Consider the following 18,588-nt stretch of genomic DNA (forward strand, 5'->3'; position numbering starts at 1 on the left):
CACCAGGGCTTTAATTCCTCCAGCAGAGTCACTTGTCTCAGACGTTGGCCAGTCAACAGATTTAGTCAGAAGAAGTTTCTGAACTTTACAGCTACAAGCAGTGAAACACAGACTACATTTTGGCAATATACAAAAGCATCTTACCAAGTGTATGCTTCTCCCTGAAAATCCAAGTTGTCAATTGCATGGTTTAGATTTGAGAATAATTATGTGATATATTTTCAGTTGTATTGCCGTAGATATTCAACTACTTGAGCCGATTTATACTCTTAGAACAGAAGTTTATGTTATAAACATCAACGAATTATAGGGATCTCCCTTTCAATTATTTCTATGTTTATAGGTTCTGTTCTAGAAAACAAACATTTTTCAAGGCTATTTGCGTGACAGTCGTTCCTGCAGTTGCACTGCCTTGTTAGTTTTACTTTGCTATTGTGCAGCTTAAGTTTTGGGCAATTTCATCAAAATAAGAAATAAGACCTTGCTCTTTTATACTGGTAAAAAAAAAATAAAATTAATAATTTCATAGCAGTTCCTCAACTTTTTTTGTTCCTTTAAAATGAGTTGTCCTGTCTGTACAGTAATATCAAACTCTACTGTATGCACTCAGATATCCCTTTCTGACAGAACAATTTTTCTAGTTAATGTTTTATTTGACAACTGTGCTACAAATAATTAAAAGAAAAATAAGACTCAAGTCAGCACTACTGAAGCTACAACGCTGTCTAGAAATCATTCCCACTGCTGGAGGAATGTTTTATTATGCTTCTGCTATACTAGTTGTGCTGAGAACCCATGACTTATGTTAGAAGTATTTCCTTTTAAAAACAAACAAACAAATCCAAAATCTAATGGGAAAACGGTTCCTTTTTTGTGTAAGTGCTAAAATGTATTTGAATTCAGCACTTGTGATCACTTGCCATTATGCATTACTGATCACATCATCTTTTCCCTTGCTGTTCTGCCAATTTCAAAATATTTCACTACTATATTCCCATTTAATTCAAAGCAAAATAAACTACATCTGGATTCACTGATTTAAGCTAGAGCTAGAGTTGCTATATTGACAGATAGGAGACACACAGAAGACACAAATCTCTTCTGACAATGGTATTCTGGTTTATACACTCATTAGCTACAGCAGTAACAACGTGCCTGCTAAATCTGTGTACTCACAGAGGAAATAAAGAGATATTCGTAGTTTAGATTGATACAGGACAAAGCTACCAAAATCATACAAGTTCCTCCCATAGGTGTAAGGAAAAATACATCCTTTGACATAAAAGAATTACTTCTCTGTTCGTATAAATCAAGAATATATACTGAATATTTATTACTGCTAGCGATCCTTTCTGAAGATCTGCTTTAAATTCACAGTTTCATGTAAATTTATTTTCATCAATGAGAAAATTAAACTAAGAAGGGTCTAACAAGGTGTCTGTATAATGAATTGTAGGCAGTCAATATGATGTAAATGGAACTTCTCCTTTATACTTAAGGCTTTAAAATTGCAAAAATGACAGCTATGCTAAAATATGCCATGAGATCCAGTCTTAACAGATTTTCATTAAAGATCATCCTGTTTTGTTAAACATTTTGGCTTGTCAAGTGTGAAAAACATTGCTAACTAATATATTTAAGAAATGATGACAAACATGTAGGATATTCCGTAGGGATTAATAACCTACTGGAAAGCTTGATGGCACACACACATTAACCACACTGGGTCATTAATCCCAAAGAAGCACTTTGCAGTGAGGTCGCTGTTCCCATTATAAGATAATGAAAGGGAAAAAATCATACCTATTTTTTTCTGGGGTTCCATGGCTTTTAAATTCCTGTAGCTCTTACATTGAAAGATTCTTTTGTATTTAGCATGACACATGCATGACTTCAATGGTTTGGATACACTCCAGCTGACAGACTAATTTAACTGCTACCCATTATATCGATCGGTTTATATTATATAAAAGAATTCAGTGCCTCCAGATCAATTTTTCTATTATAGCACAGCTTTCAAAGGCTTTCATAAATATTCTTTCACCAGATTTCAAGACTTAGCTTCTGTTCTTATTCTATGGTACTTGTCTGTATTTCCTCAAAATTTCTCTGGTGCTGAAAACCAACCAGCATTAAATTCAGGTAAGCACTCTAAGAACAGTTAATTCTCCCGGTATGCAAGGCTTCACACAAACTCATTTACCTCTGGAAACTACAGCATAAGAACAGGCATCCCTATCCTATACGTTTGAAGTGTGATGCTCTGTCTAAACAAGAGCTCCTCCTCTCACATTTGCCATCACTGCACAAAAATAATAGCATATACAATAGCAGTAGGTAAGAAAAGATTTGACAAATATTATTAGTAGGGGGATAAATACATACTCCATTCCTCATTTTTTCTTTATTTGAAACAGTTGGCTGACAATGAACAGAAAAAATTTTTTAAGCTATTCCCATATTTTAAAAATACATTACCTGAGTCAGTAGAATAAACTCTGAAACTCTTGTCCCAGAAGCCGCAGACCAAGATGTAACGATTATCAGAGGTGATGACAAAACACTGGGAATGTACCTGAATGCTTTGGTCTAAAAGGTCAGTGATTTGCCTTCTGTGCATACCTGTATTGCTGGCTGAACACAAAGAAACACAAACCAAGAAATTTTAGCATCCACATTCACAGAACAAAAGCACATTCTAGAAACTTACGTTCAGATCAAATATACTCCTCACAGCTATTACTTGTTTTTTGTGGTAGGGACGTTTTCTTTCTAATTCTACTACGAAATATTCATTGCACTTTTGGAAACAATGCTAATTCCTTGTAGTACATAGTCTAAAATAGAAGAACTGCCTTCTTTAAGTCAAATGCAGCTGAGAAATACAAATGAAATATTTCACAAAGGTATGATACATAAAAACATAATAAGCGTCCTTTTCCCCTTCTTCTAGTATAAGAAATCAAAAATTAGAAACAAAGCAAGGGAATGTAATGATAAGAGAGTACATGAAATATATAATGGCTCAAACACAGTAGGCAACAGAATCATTATTTCAAAATTGTACACTACTTGGATTTCATAGCAAGCACTGTAATTTTAAAAAAGAATAACTTCAGTAGACATCACTACCATTTCACAATTTTGGAGCATTGCAGAAAAAATTAACCAGCTTATCTCCACAATCACCTTTATGGCTAAGAGAAAATATTTGCCCCACTTTGACCATCTGATGTTTTATTTCACAGAAGCACAGAACCAATGGGGTTGGAAAAGACCTCTGAGATCATCGAGTCCAACCTTTGACTCAACACCACCATGTCAACTAGACCATGGCACTAAGTGCCATGTCCAGTCTTTTCTTAAAAACCTCCAAGCATGGTGACTCCACCACTTCCTCGGGATCATCACATCATTTTCTCCAACCATCTTATATTGGGAACCCACAAAATGAACAGGAATCAATTAGTGAAGACATTTTTCATACTATATTTTGTCCTTATTAATCAACGTGTGTGCATATACCTGTGAGTCCCTACAGATATATATATAATGAAAATCCTACACTGTAGGAAGAACTTTTCAATGTTCCTGAGGGAACTTGATTTCTATCCATGGTAAATAATTTTTCCCGGGCCTGGGTTTGTCTGCCAACTGCTTGAAGCACCATTACTTCCATTCAGGTGGTCCCCTGGACCTGCCTCTGTCCTGGTCTCGTGCTCTTCTTTACCGTTTATTCTTTAACTTCTTCCTGTTCTCACAGGCTTGCTCTCCCCTGAGCCTTGGGTTTATTCCACTTACTCTGTATCAAATCCTTCATTTATTTATGCTTTTGCTATGTTTAAAATGCTGATACTGTCTCGTCCATATGGGTAGCAAATAATTTAGCAAGGTGTTGCCACTTGCTCTGCAGGGAACACATATGACGTGGCCTTGACCGCTGTTGGGGCCGCTTAAAGAGTAACAACACCACATTATAAGTGCACAGTGAAACATTCTGTAGGACAAAATAACAGCAAAGAAACCCTCAAAAAGCATGCAGATTGACACATGTGGATAAGACCTTCAAAAAATTTCACCTCAAAAAGAAGTCTTCGTTTTATGTGATATGGGACATCGCTAGCTTACGTCTTCCTGGGCAACTGGAAAATGAGGAGGGCAGGAATCCCTCCTTACAACTAAGACAGCAACAAGGTTCCTGCTATAACCATAAAAGTGTAATTTTGTGGTCCTCTTAGGTGCCATTTCTAGGTAAATGTGTCTAGCCACAATTAAAACCCTTTAATATTACCTACATAATTACTTGTTTGCACCCAATGATGCTACTTAGCAATGACAAAGAAAGTCTCAACCCTTTTAAACTGTCCAGTGTAATCACAAGGCTGATTTGAGATCTATCATATGAATAGAATATTACACCATTTTTCAGAATGTGAACATTAATTTTAAAGGTGTTTATACCAAACAAAAGCCGAAGTATTTTATAAATTAAAGGCAGGCCAAAAAGGGAATTTTAATGTTAAGATTATGAAAAAACACAAAGGATAATAAAAATTTTATGTTCCTCCACATGTTTTTCACAATATGCAAAAAAAAGTAATCGGACAGGTTCAATGTGATTTTGAGGGTTTTGCCGTAATATTTACAAGTACTTCTAAGATCTTCTTGATAGCAGGTTTTAAAGCAGAATATACATTTCCTGCTCCAAACATTTCTTGGATAAAATCTATTTCAGGAAGAAAAGAGAGTTACAGCATGTGTCCTCCTCGTTATAAACTGTAACTATTATATTATTCAGTTGAGAATTGATTTTAGAAACTTTGGAAAAACATTTTATCAGTTCTTATAAAATGGTTTCATATGCCCACACTGTCCCTGATTTAATTATCACAGAGCTTACCCAGCAAAATGGCTACACAGGAACAGTCTGTACCTACAGACTGATACAACACAGTTCCTACTGGGATATGCATATTAGTTTGGAAATTAATTCTCACTAGCTGAAAGACCTGCCATTCTAACCTATCCAGGCAAGTTCCGATTGCTCAGATTTTCCCATGCTTCTGTAACTGGCCACTTCTTATCTTTTTCGCTTAAACTACAACCCTGAAATAGCTGGTTTTTAAACCAAGATTGACATCTAATAGTGCTTGGGGGGCACAGAATCCCATCTTCTTTGCTGCTGTCCCACAACTAGTTTGTGTTTTGGGGTTAGGTTGTTTGAGTTTTTCTTTTCTGACCCTGTTCAGGGTTCCATTTGCCAGGCTAAAAACTCCTGAATTATAGCCCAAGTATGCACTCCCCAAAGTTGGGTCTGTAATGAAAGAACTGACCAAACTCTAACCATGCTAATAGAAAAATCAGCTCTATATGAACTAATAAACCTCTATAATAAAAAGTCATGAATTGAATCTATTACACTGAGTCATTACATAAAAGAGAGACATTCCTCCACCCCTTTTTAATAAAAGAAAAACATATACAAATTTAACTAGTGAAGCTGATCAAAAGATGCAATACCCTTGAAAAACGAATACTAATATCTCAATACTAAAATGGAGTGGGTAATATATTTCAACTTTGAAACCGCTTCGCAATTACACATTAATCCCCTCAGCCTGAACAGCAGGTCTATGAAGAAAGGATTGATCTCCTTTAATGATGAAACCCTGGCACTATGGTTTTATTTTTCACAACACGGTGCAGTTAAGAACCCCACTGTTATTATGAAAATTTCCTCAGCAAAGGAGCTCCATCACATTACCAGTGCACCAATTCATCATAACGTGCCTCGCTCCTGCTCATCAACAAGTCTGAGTGATGAAAAGATCCAATATTATCCTGACAGTACTTCATGCACATTCTCAATCACACATTATTACAGCATCCATATTAATTTTCACTGACACGCGTCCTAGGCCTGTTCAAATTAGGCAAACCAACGAGGGGGAGTTGATGAAATACCAGCATAGCCACAGCTCATTGCATTCCAATTTGCATGCAAATGGTTTATCAGGAAAATTCCATTCCCAGCAACCAGCAAGTGAAAAACAACCGTAATCTACACTTCAGGGCCACCATACAGAGCTTAATGAATCGCAAAGAGAGAAGGAAGTGACAGACCTATGAGAGGATCGATTTCCACTGGCAGCTGGTAAGCCTGGTCTTGTACAGCACCTTGATGAGCTGGAATTCAGGAAAGAAGATTTTAAAACTTTGCATTTTTTTAACAGTGAAGCCACATACATTTTATAAATCAAAGCTACGGCCTTTTTTTTTTTTAACTGTTCAAGATTCTTCCGCATCAATTGAATTAAAAAAAAAAATCCAGGTGCTTTCACGGGCTGCTTATTAAACATTTATTTTAGATTAGTGCTATTCTGAATGTATGCCATCAGCAGCAGCTCTGGTCCTGAGCCATAAGCTCTAGCAGATGCTTTACTGGCAACCTCTCCTGTCGCAACAAAACAAAATTAAGTGGTAAAGAGGACTGAAAACAAAATGTGACAACCATCTGCTGACTGTAGCAAATACTATTTTCCTCTTTACTTTTTAAAACACTGCTTTGAACAACTGAAGCACAAAGGACATTTTTTTTAAAAAGTCAGTTTATGATGCAGAGAGGGAAATCTTGTAGTCATTCAGTATTTAAGGATTCATCCATCACCAAAACCCATTTTATTTGCGAGTTTGCATAGAAGTTAATACATTAATTCTGCCAACCTACATTTCATCTGGGCACTTGGCATACCAGTGAAATGTTTACGTACTGAATTCTCCTTCAGTGTTAGAAAGAAAGCAAGCCTTTCTTTTCCTCAGCTTCACTAAAAACAAACAAGCAACCCCCATGTCCCCCCCAAAAAAAACCAGCCCACAATACATTCTTTGAAGAGAAACAGAAAATAACAGCTGAATACTTAAACCTATGATTTTTCTATCTACATCCATAGCTTATAGTATCAATAGAAGGGTTTCTTAAATAAATGATTCATAAGTACAAAGTTCTGCTGCAATAAAATACTAATACAGAGCAAAACACAAAATCTACATGACAAAACTGAGCATCCTGCTGGGTACCAGTGCCATTAGATGTCAGCAAAGCCACCAAATTCATACACAAAGGCAGGAATGGGATTTTTAATTACACATTAGTGACAACTGGTCACTTGGCAACTTAACTTTTTTATCATGATGCCTCATTAGTAAAGACAACGCTTAGCCCACAGCAGGAGATACGGAGTAGTAATGATACCTGCTCTCTAATCCCAGCAGATCCCATTTCAGTATAAACTTGGAAGTCAACAATAGTGAAGGTTAGTCTCAGGAGTCCATACCCAGACATCTTAAGCACAATACTCCATCAACAGCCTGCAGTTGACAAGTGTTCTCTCAGAGGAGTGGGGTGAAGTGAGTTTTTGTTGGGTTTTGGTTGGTTGGCTTTTGTTTGTCTTGATCTAGGTTTTCTTGAATTCTTTGTAAAGGCATGACAAGTGTAAAATGCCTCTAAATGAAAAAACAGTGACTCAAAAGCACAGCTTACTGTTCTCCCTTTCAGAGGTGAGGGAAAAACAAATATCGGAAAGTTTTCTTCAACTCAAATCAGTTGATTACTACAAATCAAAATCAGCTCCTACCACTTTAGAACCTTCTTTCTTTCCCATGACTGTTTTATGTCCACAAAGGCCATTTTTTTAAAAGCCTTGAATATTATATGCCCAAGGTCACACATCCAAGGTATGAGAGGATACTGTCATCCTCCTTTGAAAGAAATCTCAGGAGTCCTGTAATTAGTTCTTGCTTACAACTTGTTATCTAGACAAGTCTCCCTTCTCCTCTTCCTTCCCACCTTTCTTTTTAAGCATTTCTTGGGTGGGTGAAATAATACATACATGTTTCTATTTGGACAATGTTGAGAGGTAATTTGTAAGAATTAGGAAAAAGTGTGGGAGTCATCTGGCTTTTTTCAAAAAGTAATCAAGGACCATGGGTCAAGATTTCTCAGTAGGAATCTCAATGATGTAAGTATTTCTCTGGTGCAAACATCTTCTATTTAAGTTATTTGAGTAGAAGCTCTTTTTTCCCTTTCTTGAAAAGCCTTTGACCAAATTTACTGCATACCACTGAAATAAACTACCTTTCCCAGCTTGGGTCTAAGACTGTCATAGTCAGGGAAAGGAGGATGAATGTCTTTTAGATTGGAAAATATTAGAATTAAAAGCAGAATGACTAAATTCTCCAGTCCAAGACATTTTTAAAGGAAAATTAATTTCATTAGCTGCTATGCAAATGGCTCTAGTGTTTTCTTTCCGTACTGACAAATACATAAACACTTAATAACTTTGGGATGTTTAAGGTACAGACTTCCCCATTCATTTTATTTATTAGTTCTCATTGGGTGGCTCTAACATCAGATTATGGTGTTTATAATCAACAAGAAGACAGTAGAAAAGATTTCAGACAAGTTCTACATGTTTTAAAACCGTCTTAGACATGATATGGTTCAGGTTTCCAACTGACTGAAAAACAGATTTAAGAGGAAGAGTGTGCCTTTGGCATGACCAAATAGTGATACACTGTTTTTGTCTTCTTGCATGTTGCCTGATGGCCTGGAAAGCAATATATTGTTGTTACAAACCTTTTGTGTGCTAGGCATCTTACTACACAATAGCTCAGATTACCTTCTCAAGGAGAAGCTAAGTCCACATGGGAAGAACAGTGCTGTGTCAAAGAACTGGACTTGCTCTTTCCACTTTAAACTCACAACAGTTCAGCAGCAAATCTTGAAAAGACAACGGAAGCACTGCTTTATGGCAGGGGTTTCTTAGGCTTCTGACTTTCATTTACTCACCAGGGAGATTATGCCACTTGTTTACAGCAAAGAGCCTGTTTGCAGTAACTGTGATCACAGCAGGAGTGGCCAGGCCAGGCTGGGTGTTGGCTGCCACGTGAGTGACAGGCGAGTTGGACGGGAACTTTAGGACCATAATAACATCCTGTTGAGCTTGTTCTGTGAACATCAACGGGCTCTGCAGGAGGAGATACTGTTGAGTGCACACAACAAGGACCCAAATACACGGGAAAAGAAAACACAGGGAAGAGAAAAGACGGGACAAGAGAAGGAAGATTGGATTAAAACACACAAAATCAGAGAGCAGCTGCAGAGAAAAGCAAATGCAGTAATAGTGGACAGGCTTGTGGAAAGGACTATTTGAGGTAGAAAAACCTTTACACACGCTATTAATCTGAGGGCCTCGCTGAACACAGAGCGTCTATATACAGACTTTGCTACAGATCACAGCAGATTAAACTAAGTTTTCAATCACCTATCTCTGCCAAAAGAATTCTCCTTCGTATCTGCAGAGATAGTATGTCAAGGAAAGCAAAGCCTAACTAGGAGGGAAACAAAAAAAGTGAGCAAAAGGAATTCTTGCTCCCAGAGATTTTCTCAAATTGCATTAAATTGGCAGACTGTAATTCTTTACAAGCCAGAGGAGAACAAGAAAGCACATTAAAATAAACAGATACACACATACACTAGATGTATGTTCTGTATATATTTCTGGTGCACAAAAATAAGATTTATGAATGCAAAGTAGAAGACTTCACTGCAAATGTGTTTGAAAGGACAAACATAATTAAATGCAGTTGTAAATATATAAATATAAAGTGGATGTGATTACAGACACTACCCTGTGTTGTTTCCAGAATGAATTCAGATTCTCATTTTCAACATAATTTTTTAAGGTTTTAGTTTTTTTAGTTTCGTAAGTTGAAAAGTTTAATAACTTTTTAACTAAGTTGTCTACGAATATTGTAAATGTCAAAGTAAAATACTGAGGACCTCAGATCTGGATATCAAACATGAGGAGAAAAAGCAAAATGTAATGGGTTTATGACTGTGTGGTGCATCTAAAAAGAGAATCCCATTGAGATGTGGAGGTACGATCATCCTAGTCACCAGTAGCCATGTTGCTCAAGTATTTCTAATTTTCTAATAAACAAATTAGAAATGAAGTGTCCTTGGCTGTTTTCCACCTGCAATATTTCATTACATATGTGTGTATGTAAGTGCATACATTTAATGTATATTTATACAGAACCAATAAAAAAATTAAATACATTTGCATTTTTATTATCACTCCTTTTTAAAAAGTTATTAAGAGTACTTAGAAAAACATATTGCTCTGTGAATTCCTATTTACAGTCTTTGCATAAAGGTGTAAATAAAAGCAACTAATAAGCTACCCAGACACCCTTCTGAGCAAGTGGCTAAAAGCCAATCAATATTATGAGTTAATCCTCCCTGGATGCTCATTCAATTAAAGGTGTCAGTAATGCCTCATCTGATGTGGCCTCAATTAAATCCAGCTATCTGATGGTTGAAAACACAAGGGGATACAGCAACAGCAGCAAAACCAGACAAATAGGCAGCCATCGTGTGACTGCTAATTACTACACCTGGTGTATATTATGGCTTGTGCACTTAACACAGCACGTGGTAGCTTCCAATCCGGCTGTATTCATGCAGTCATGCACACACACACACACACACAGACACACGTGAAAAGAAAACTCAGTAAATAACAGAGCTAGAAATAATTCAAAATTGTGACAGGAAAAAATATCCTTGCTGTATTTCAGCTCCAAGAACTACTTTTAAACTACTTTTAAAACCACCTAATGTAGTGCTATTATAAAATCACATATTAATACCCACAAAACTGGTCAAAGCAAGTAGAGAACTAAGGACTTTTTTTTCTGGGTGTACCCCAGCCCAAAAAACCACAGGAGTTAGAAACAGTTAACATCAGAGAATTCAACTTCTTATATTACGTACTAAATCTTTTATATTTCAGCATTATGAAAAACATTATGATAAAACCACAAGAACTGCTTCCTAGTATCAAATTTATTCACATAACAATGGGTCTGACAAACACGTCAACAAGCAACTTCTCAAGTTCCTTCTCTTCCTGAAACAAATTAAATTAGAGCAAGTGCCTAGTGCATGGCACCATGACAGACGGACACACACATGGCATGGAGCTGCATGACAGGAGTGTTTGGGCTCCCCAACATCCCTGTTAACAGAGCTCTTCAGAAAGAGAGAGCTCCCTGGGTTGCACACACAAGGCACTGCAGAGCTCTGCGGGACCTGGACGCTCCGTGGGAGGTACAATGGGCTAGCAGACCACAAACCAGCACAATCACCTCTGTGCATCCCTTACAGGGGATCCCAGGGCAGGAGCATGACCATGGCACAGCTGCCCAAGCGTGGTATGTACTGGCTGCAGGAAGGGGGGTGGGGATGGGGGGATACTGAGCTGAGCAGGTCTCATGCTCATGTACAACACATGGCCCATTTGAGGAAGGCTAGTAGCTCAATTTGACAAAAAAGTTTACATTTATCAGACTCCTACACCACAAGGTTTGCAATCTACTTTGGAAACATGTCAGATTTTTGTGTAATTTTTTTAAAACCTTCTCCACTTCAGTTATGTTTTAAAACTATTAACCTTAGTCTGCTTAGGTAGGACATATGTCCTACAGGACATACAAGAATAAAATGTCTTTTTTTTTTATATTGCAGTGTAAAATGTTCATCTTAACAATAAGGGAAAATAACCTTTTGAAAACTCTGTGAATTAGCAGACCATTAGCTCCACTTGTCAGAATATCACTTAACATACTTAGTTCTGGATCTATGACAATACAAATGATATTTTAAACCCAAAGACTACACACAACATGATATGAAAAGTAATCAGTAATAAAATAATAGTTTGTATAATAAAATTATATTAGACACAAGTAGAGGTAAAAGGGAAAGCATGTTAATGCTCACTGCCTGGATTTTATCACCCTAGCTTTACTGCAAAACACATTTAGTCACATTCTTTGCTATGTAAGTTTCAGCTCATGAATTCCTAGTAATCCTGGTTTTAGGGGAAAACCTATGCCTGGGGGAAAAGACAAGGAAGTTCCACCTCCTAAATCCATGCTTCTTGGGGAATCTGCCAAAGATTAACTAAATTGTCTCCATGATGACTGGCTCTCACCTGTACAGGTATGGTATTAACAAAAATCAACTGATGAAGTGTTCTTAGATTACACTGACAAAAAAAAGTCTGTACTAGAAATCAATGCAATCCTTTCAGCAATAAATAAAAAAAAAAGAGTTAAGCACTGCATACACTCCTACCAAATCATAACTCATCTGCTGTTTTTAATAACATAATTCCACGACCACATAAAAGCAAAGCAAAGTGGGCAGTTCTGCAACTTTAAGACAGCAAAGGAAGTGAGCACAACAGCAGGTCACAAAGGGTTAACATGGTACTTACCACCTGCATGGCAGAGCTTCTTGGAGGATGTGGTTCTATGAGCAGTTGGGAAGGGGTCTGTCCAAAACTTCGTATTTGAGCTTCAACAGCCTGGAAAAGGCACAGGCAGGTTTGCATGTTAAGAGGTGCTAATTACAGGCAATAGAACCATAACTGTCACCTGAAAATGTCATTCCACACTTCTGGCTTGTTTCATGCTGAAAATCAAGCCCGTGTGTTCACTGTGGGGCTAAGTGCTTGGCACTGGTACTAAGAATGAGGTAATCACTTTAGTACTGTGGATGCTATTTCCATGAGAAACTCTGCAAAACCTCATCCTGCTCAATGATATTAAACAGAAACAAGCTATTATAATCAGAAACCCTCTTTATTGGCTCCATTTTTCCTTTCTAACACTGGCTTAATGCTGTTTGTATCATAACTCAAAAGCAAAAGTTAAATTTTAAAAAGTTTCTGTAGGTATTGAGTATTCTACTTTCTTTCTATTTTAACTGTACTGCTTAGCTTCACAGCAATGCTGTGCTTTTTTTTTTTACTTTGAGGTTTATTCCAAAAGAGCAAACAACATTAGTCTAATGACTAATATTAAATGCAGCTAAAGGAGAATGTGAAGGTATGAGAGGTTTTTAAAGTTTCTCTGTATCTTCAGCAACATGCTTTAGCACTTTCTTCATAGGCAATACATGAAAATATCATCTCATACTTAGTGATTTCTTAAAAATAATTATTCTAAAATGTGTGAACTTGTACCTCCTGCCTAGGCATGTCCAACTAGTTTTCCATGTTGCCACCTCTTGGCCTACTGGCCTAAAGGTAACAACATTAAGCAGCCAAAATTCAACAAGTTATTCCTTGTCAGACTGGCCCCTGCACTATTCAGAGAAACAGGCTGATACTACACAAAATCTTAAATCTTTCATCTTAGTTTACATCTCTTTCATGCATCCCTTGCATTTGCTGTGGGATAACAGACTGAACATGGGTCCATACTTCAGTTTCTCTGTCGCACGGAGCACTGAGCTCTACATTCCCAAAAGGATCCAGTGATGTTGAGTACCTAAGGTGAGGCATTACTAGGTTCTATTTTCAAAAGAAGTCTTGAAAATCAGGCCCTTCAAAGAAGTGTTTTAAATGGGATGCTTGAATGCTAAACCACCAAACCACTAGCCACTTTTATAGCTATATGAATACCATCATGCTTTTCTCTCAGATTCTTCTTTTTCATGGTTCAACTTTCCTGGAGGCTCCTTACACTTTTATTTCCTGTTCTACTTTAGCCACTCATTAAAATTTCTGAGACAATGGGATAACACTTATGCTGATCTTATTGTTGCAAACAACTATTTTTAGATAATAATAAAGACCATTACTAGGACACACTGTTCTCCTGTCACAGAAATAACAAAGCCTAAAGTAGAATGCACCTGAGGCCTTAAAATAATCATCCTCTGATAGGAAACATGCCATCCAAAACACTTGATCTTAATACACTTGGCAGGGCTTTTGAAACTTCTGAACTCACCAGAGCAGGAGTTGAAATCACTCTATGACCAGATTCTAACACTCTTGCCCACTCTGGGAAGCACCATAATCTTCAAAGAACTGATGAATAAGTAAGTTTATCAAAAAGCTGGTTGAAATCTGACATACACACACTGTGATTCCATGAGTAGGTTTTGAGGAACAGCAATATCAGTTCATAAAACACTAAAGCTCACAAGACCATACAAGTCTCCTTCCTGCTGATGAGGCACGCTACATTAAAATTCAAATCTGGGGTTTTGTGACTCGAGATATCAAGGGAATTACAAAGGCTTTGAGGTCTCTTAAGACATGAGGCATTAATAAAGCAACAGCATAATGGTCAGCAGCTCTACTCCCTCCATAAAAGCTGTTAGTTTCAAAATATCCAGATTTTAAAAAGATATGCCTACATTTGCCTTCTTGCAGATTAAGAGGCATATTTTTATTAGCAAATAGGAATTCTGCATTGCATTGAGGGTACCACCAGAAGAACACAGGAGGAGCAGAAAGCAGACTGTCCTTGATATCAGTTATTCTATGCTTGTCAAAATATTTAGGGCAAATCTACAGTCCATAGGATCTACTATTTATTTCCTATTAAATATATAACTAATAAGTTATTCAAAATTAATAAAATATTCTTGAAGCACAACTCCCATGCATTTCTTTTAGAGATGAAAATAGAAGAAAGTGAGGAAATAATAAGCTTCAGACTTGTTAACTTCCTTGTATATTGACTTATGATCAATACAGAAACTTTCATTCCCAAATGCCCACGTTCAGCATTTAAAGGGAATCGGAATTTTTTCTTAATCGTGGAATCTGGTATGTCCTTTAATTCCCAACGCTACCACTTGAAACTATAGACTCTTACATAATGCCAGTACTAAGTAAGGGAAAATGAAACATAAGATATCACAAACTGATGCAGAGTATTTAAAATACTTCCAATACATTCATCATAACAAGAGTCAAAACTGATGTAAAACGAAAAATCAGATGTTCTAATTGCTTTAATCAATGGAAGATCAACAGTCAGAATGCTGTTTTCCACAGTCCAGATCTCAGAGGAACTCACTACCTTCCAGCAATGTAAAAACTGGAAGAGACATAGTTATGATTCCACTCTTTACTCACACACACGATGCTCATCACAATCACACTTCTAGACCACACAACAGCAGCATGAGAACAGCTATTTGTCTCCCACCCATTCTCAGTGCAGAAGAGAATCTCTCTGGGATATTACAAAGAAATATAAAATATGCTACTCAACCCACCAGTCGACAGTCACTGCCTGTTTTCACAGTGTTCTGTCAGACCTGGTGAAAATTCTAGCCAATGGGACAATGACTTTGTCAAAACCTGTCCCAGAGGATCACAAATTCTCTGTTTTCAGTTTTAAAGGTCAGTTTCTATATCCCTGTTCATGATCTATCCCTGTTCATGATGTACAGTTCCGGCACAAACAAGTCTTTCAGACTCATCTGGTCCTTCCAAAAAAATACGAGCGTCTACAGTTCCAGGACTGCAATAGTCCCCTGACACTATCTTTCCCTTTTAGCCAAGAGAACTGGGGAAAATCCACAATCACATCATGTCATACTACAGGTAACAAGGTTTCATAAAACATCAAAACTGCACATAGAGTACAAAAGCAAAGATACTGGTATCTGTAAGTCGTCTCTACTAGTGTCTTCAAGAGATCCAAAAGAAATCTGAACAACTCTTGAGTAAAGGCAACACCACTTGGACAAATATGTCTAGACATAGTGGCTAGACTTCAGAAAAAAAATCTCCTGCATTCTTTCTAATTACCAAGAAAAAAATGTAAAAGTTTCTTTATTTAACTTCCACATTTCATAATAATGACTAAGAGAGTGTATTAGCAATCCCAAATGATTCCTTTCTTTTCCTATATTGTATTTGAAGTCAACCCAGATGTCGACTCAAGGTTCTGATGTCTCAGTCAGAAGGATCACATACGGAAAGATGACCTTCCTCTGTCAGCAGAAATGTGATGGTGGAGCTACAATCAATCCCTGCTCTCTCAATTTACATAATATTAGAAAGAACCACCAGATGTCAATCAGGTTTTTGTTCAACCTGTCAAAGAAAATCAGGTAGGAGCAAGGAATCTTTTCCTCAGTTATAATTAATATCTCCTTTGAAGAAAACAACCTACTACTTACCTGAGAATATACAGTAAAATGACCAACAGTCAAATGAATTATAGCCCAGCTTCTGAGTTTTCAGTATTACTAAGAGACAGACAGCTGCTTCTAGCAGCAAAGGAAGGGCCTGTGATCTCACACTGCTGAATCCCTCTGGAGCATACAACCATTTAGATGACTGTAGGTAGAAATATTTGGGAGATTTCACTAGTTTCACATCTGTTAAAGGTACTACATAACTAACTTTCAAACAACCTTTGTTGGAAAGATATCTTTAGCTCTACAAACTCTTATTGCTGAAGGCATGCTGCACACCACAAACTAAAAGATAGTATCGTTCAACATTTTGTTTCATTGTTTCTCAAATATCTCAGTAAAACTGCCTTCTTCCTATTAATCCTCTACAAAACCAAAACTTTGGTAAGGTCAGAATTGTTCCAGACGCTACAACAAGAAGAAATAAAATGAAACAAGGTAAGCAACCCTTTACAATAATCCACACAATATGCATCTCAAACCACATACTTACATAACACAGTGTTTTGAATGTTAATTCATTTAGAAGCATGAAGGCCATAAGCAAATTTCACAAGTTAACATTTATCTGATTACCACAATAACCTGTTCCTTAAAAAGTCTCCTAGATCATCTCCTCTTTTCTTGGGGGGTAGGAAGGGGAGAAGGGGAATATGGAAATAAATTAAGAGAGGAGGAGTAAAAAACTTGAAAACTTGGCTTAGTTATAATGTAGCTTCTGGTCACTGTTTAGTATGGATATTTTCAGTCTCTGAACTTACCCTCTAATCTAACTGTGAAGAAAGTTAATTCAACAGTATGCAGTACCCACCAAATACGGCTGTAAATTTTTTGGGAAGGAGGGTGATGGGGAGGTTGAACATATGGATGCAGTTAAGGTAAAAACAGATGTTTGTTACTTTTCTTTGCAGCAACACTCAGAAACTAAGTCAAAATTGCTTTTTTTTCATGTTTATGTCTGAAAGAACTATAAAATTAAATATGAGGGAGGGCGGGTGGAGGGGGAACTGCAGTGAGTGTCACAGAGAAAGAATGAAACGGTCTCCAGTTTTGAATTCAAATCCTGAAATGAAGGCCCATAATAGTTAAAAGGCAAGACATACACCATTTAACTCCAGATTTAAAGACCTTTAAAGGGACTAGCTCAGAGTTGCTTTCATCATGCCTCCTCAGACACAAAACATCGAACTGCCTGAAGAGTCCAAGGGCACAGCACACACATGTTAAAATGCATGCCTAGGTCTGAGGGCACGACAAGCTACAACCTTACTATTCCCTACAAAGAGGCTGCTTTCAGTGCCCTTGCAGATCTACACCTAAGTATTCCCAGTTACTTCTCAAATCTCTAAGACTTAATTGCCAAACATTTGAAAACCCAGGTGAAATAACATCATGCATTGTAATACATATTATTTCAGCATACGAGTCACGGACAGAAAACGTTTTGGGTTCATCCTCCATCCTTCTACACAGTATTTATGTCCAGAAAATAACAGTCCTTGAAAAATAATTACTTTGGCTCTCTGCCGCTCCTACCTCACCTTTCAATATTCAAAAAGGTTTACACACATGTTCCTTAGTGAGTTCTATTGGCTTGAGCGATATGCAATAATGATTACTTGCTTTCCCTTTCCTTCCACCCAGATGTTGCTTTACAGCATCAGAGAACACAGACTATTTGACAGGTTTCCCCTCAGACAGTGAAGTTGAATGGCTTAGAGGCCAACCAACGAACTCCTTTCCCCACGGGACAGTGATTAAAATCAAGCTCTGCTAACAAGTGATCAGAAAACCTCCTCTGACCAGAGAGCCACTTATGCTCCTACAGGAAGATTCTTAGTTAAACTCCTCACAGACTGTGGAAACACAGGTAACACTGGCCAGAGAACAAGCACGATTCATAACAATTAGATAAAACTGCTGAAAAGATGCAAAAGACTATAAAGAGAAGCTCTTTGTAGCACCATCTCCCTTGTTTCCTAACAGTCCCCATTAGATCAAGAATGTGAAAAATGGGCAAAATGCTTTTCTGACACAGGCAATGTATATGCTGGCTGACTGTACACCTGCCCTGGGGACATTGCACTACACTTGACCCAAGGAAAAAATACAGCGCTCAAATGTTAGTATCATAAATTCGCACACTCCCATTTGTTGTTTTGAAAATAAAATGAGCAGTCTACTTTCTTCATGTCAAACCAGAAAATTGTTTCTCTTATTTTGACTTCACAAATCAAACCTTTTGAATTGAATCACTTCAAATTTGTGTTTTCTCATTGCCCTATCGACTTAACATACTGATTTAAGAAAATTGTCTTTATTAGCTTTGAATTCTTACAAATGGCAGAGAAGGGAATGGAGCAAGGACAGAAGAAAGGCCAAAGAAAAGATACTGCAAGATCAAGAGTTATATACTGTTTTCTAGGTATCATTAAATCCAACTGCAAAATGTTTGTGATATACCCTCTGTTAACCAAGCAGGGTGTAGAAGGTGCCTGTTACTGCCCACT

General features: G+C 37.3%; 1 protein-coding gene across 3 annotated transcripts in view; it reads right to left on the minus strand.

Annotated features, from left to right (window-relative positions):
• LRBA (LPS responsive beige-like anchor protein) overlaps positions 1–18,588 on the minus strand; it is a 400,324-nt gene that overhangs the window by 33,224 nt on the left and 348,512 nt on the right. For 2 of the 3 annotated variants that reach the window (XM_027652781.1, XM_027652782.1), the window contains 4 exons: positions 12,345–12,434; positions 8,849–9,041; positions 6,124–6,186; positions 2,479–2,634 (listed from right to left, as the gene is read on the minus strand). In XM_027652781.1, coding sequence (XP_027508582.1) covers positions 2,479–2,634; positions 6,124–6,186; positions 8,849–9,041; positions 12,345–12,434 — 502 coding nt within the window. The remainder of the gene's footprint in view (positions 1–2,478; positions 2,635–6,123; positions 6,187–8,848; positions 9,042–12,344; positions 12,435–18,588) is intronic. The other variant, XM_027652783.1, reaches the window with a different exon arrangement.

This window comes from Corapipo altera, unplaced genomic scaffold (genome assembly GCF_003945725.1).
Source record: "Corapipo altera isolate COAL_440 unplaced genomic scaffold, ASM394572v1 69, whole genome shotgun sequence".
NCBI lineage: Eukaryota > Metazoa > Chordata > Aves > Passeriformes > Pipridae > Corapipo > Corapipo altera.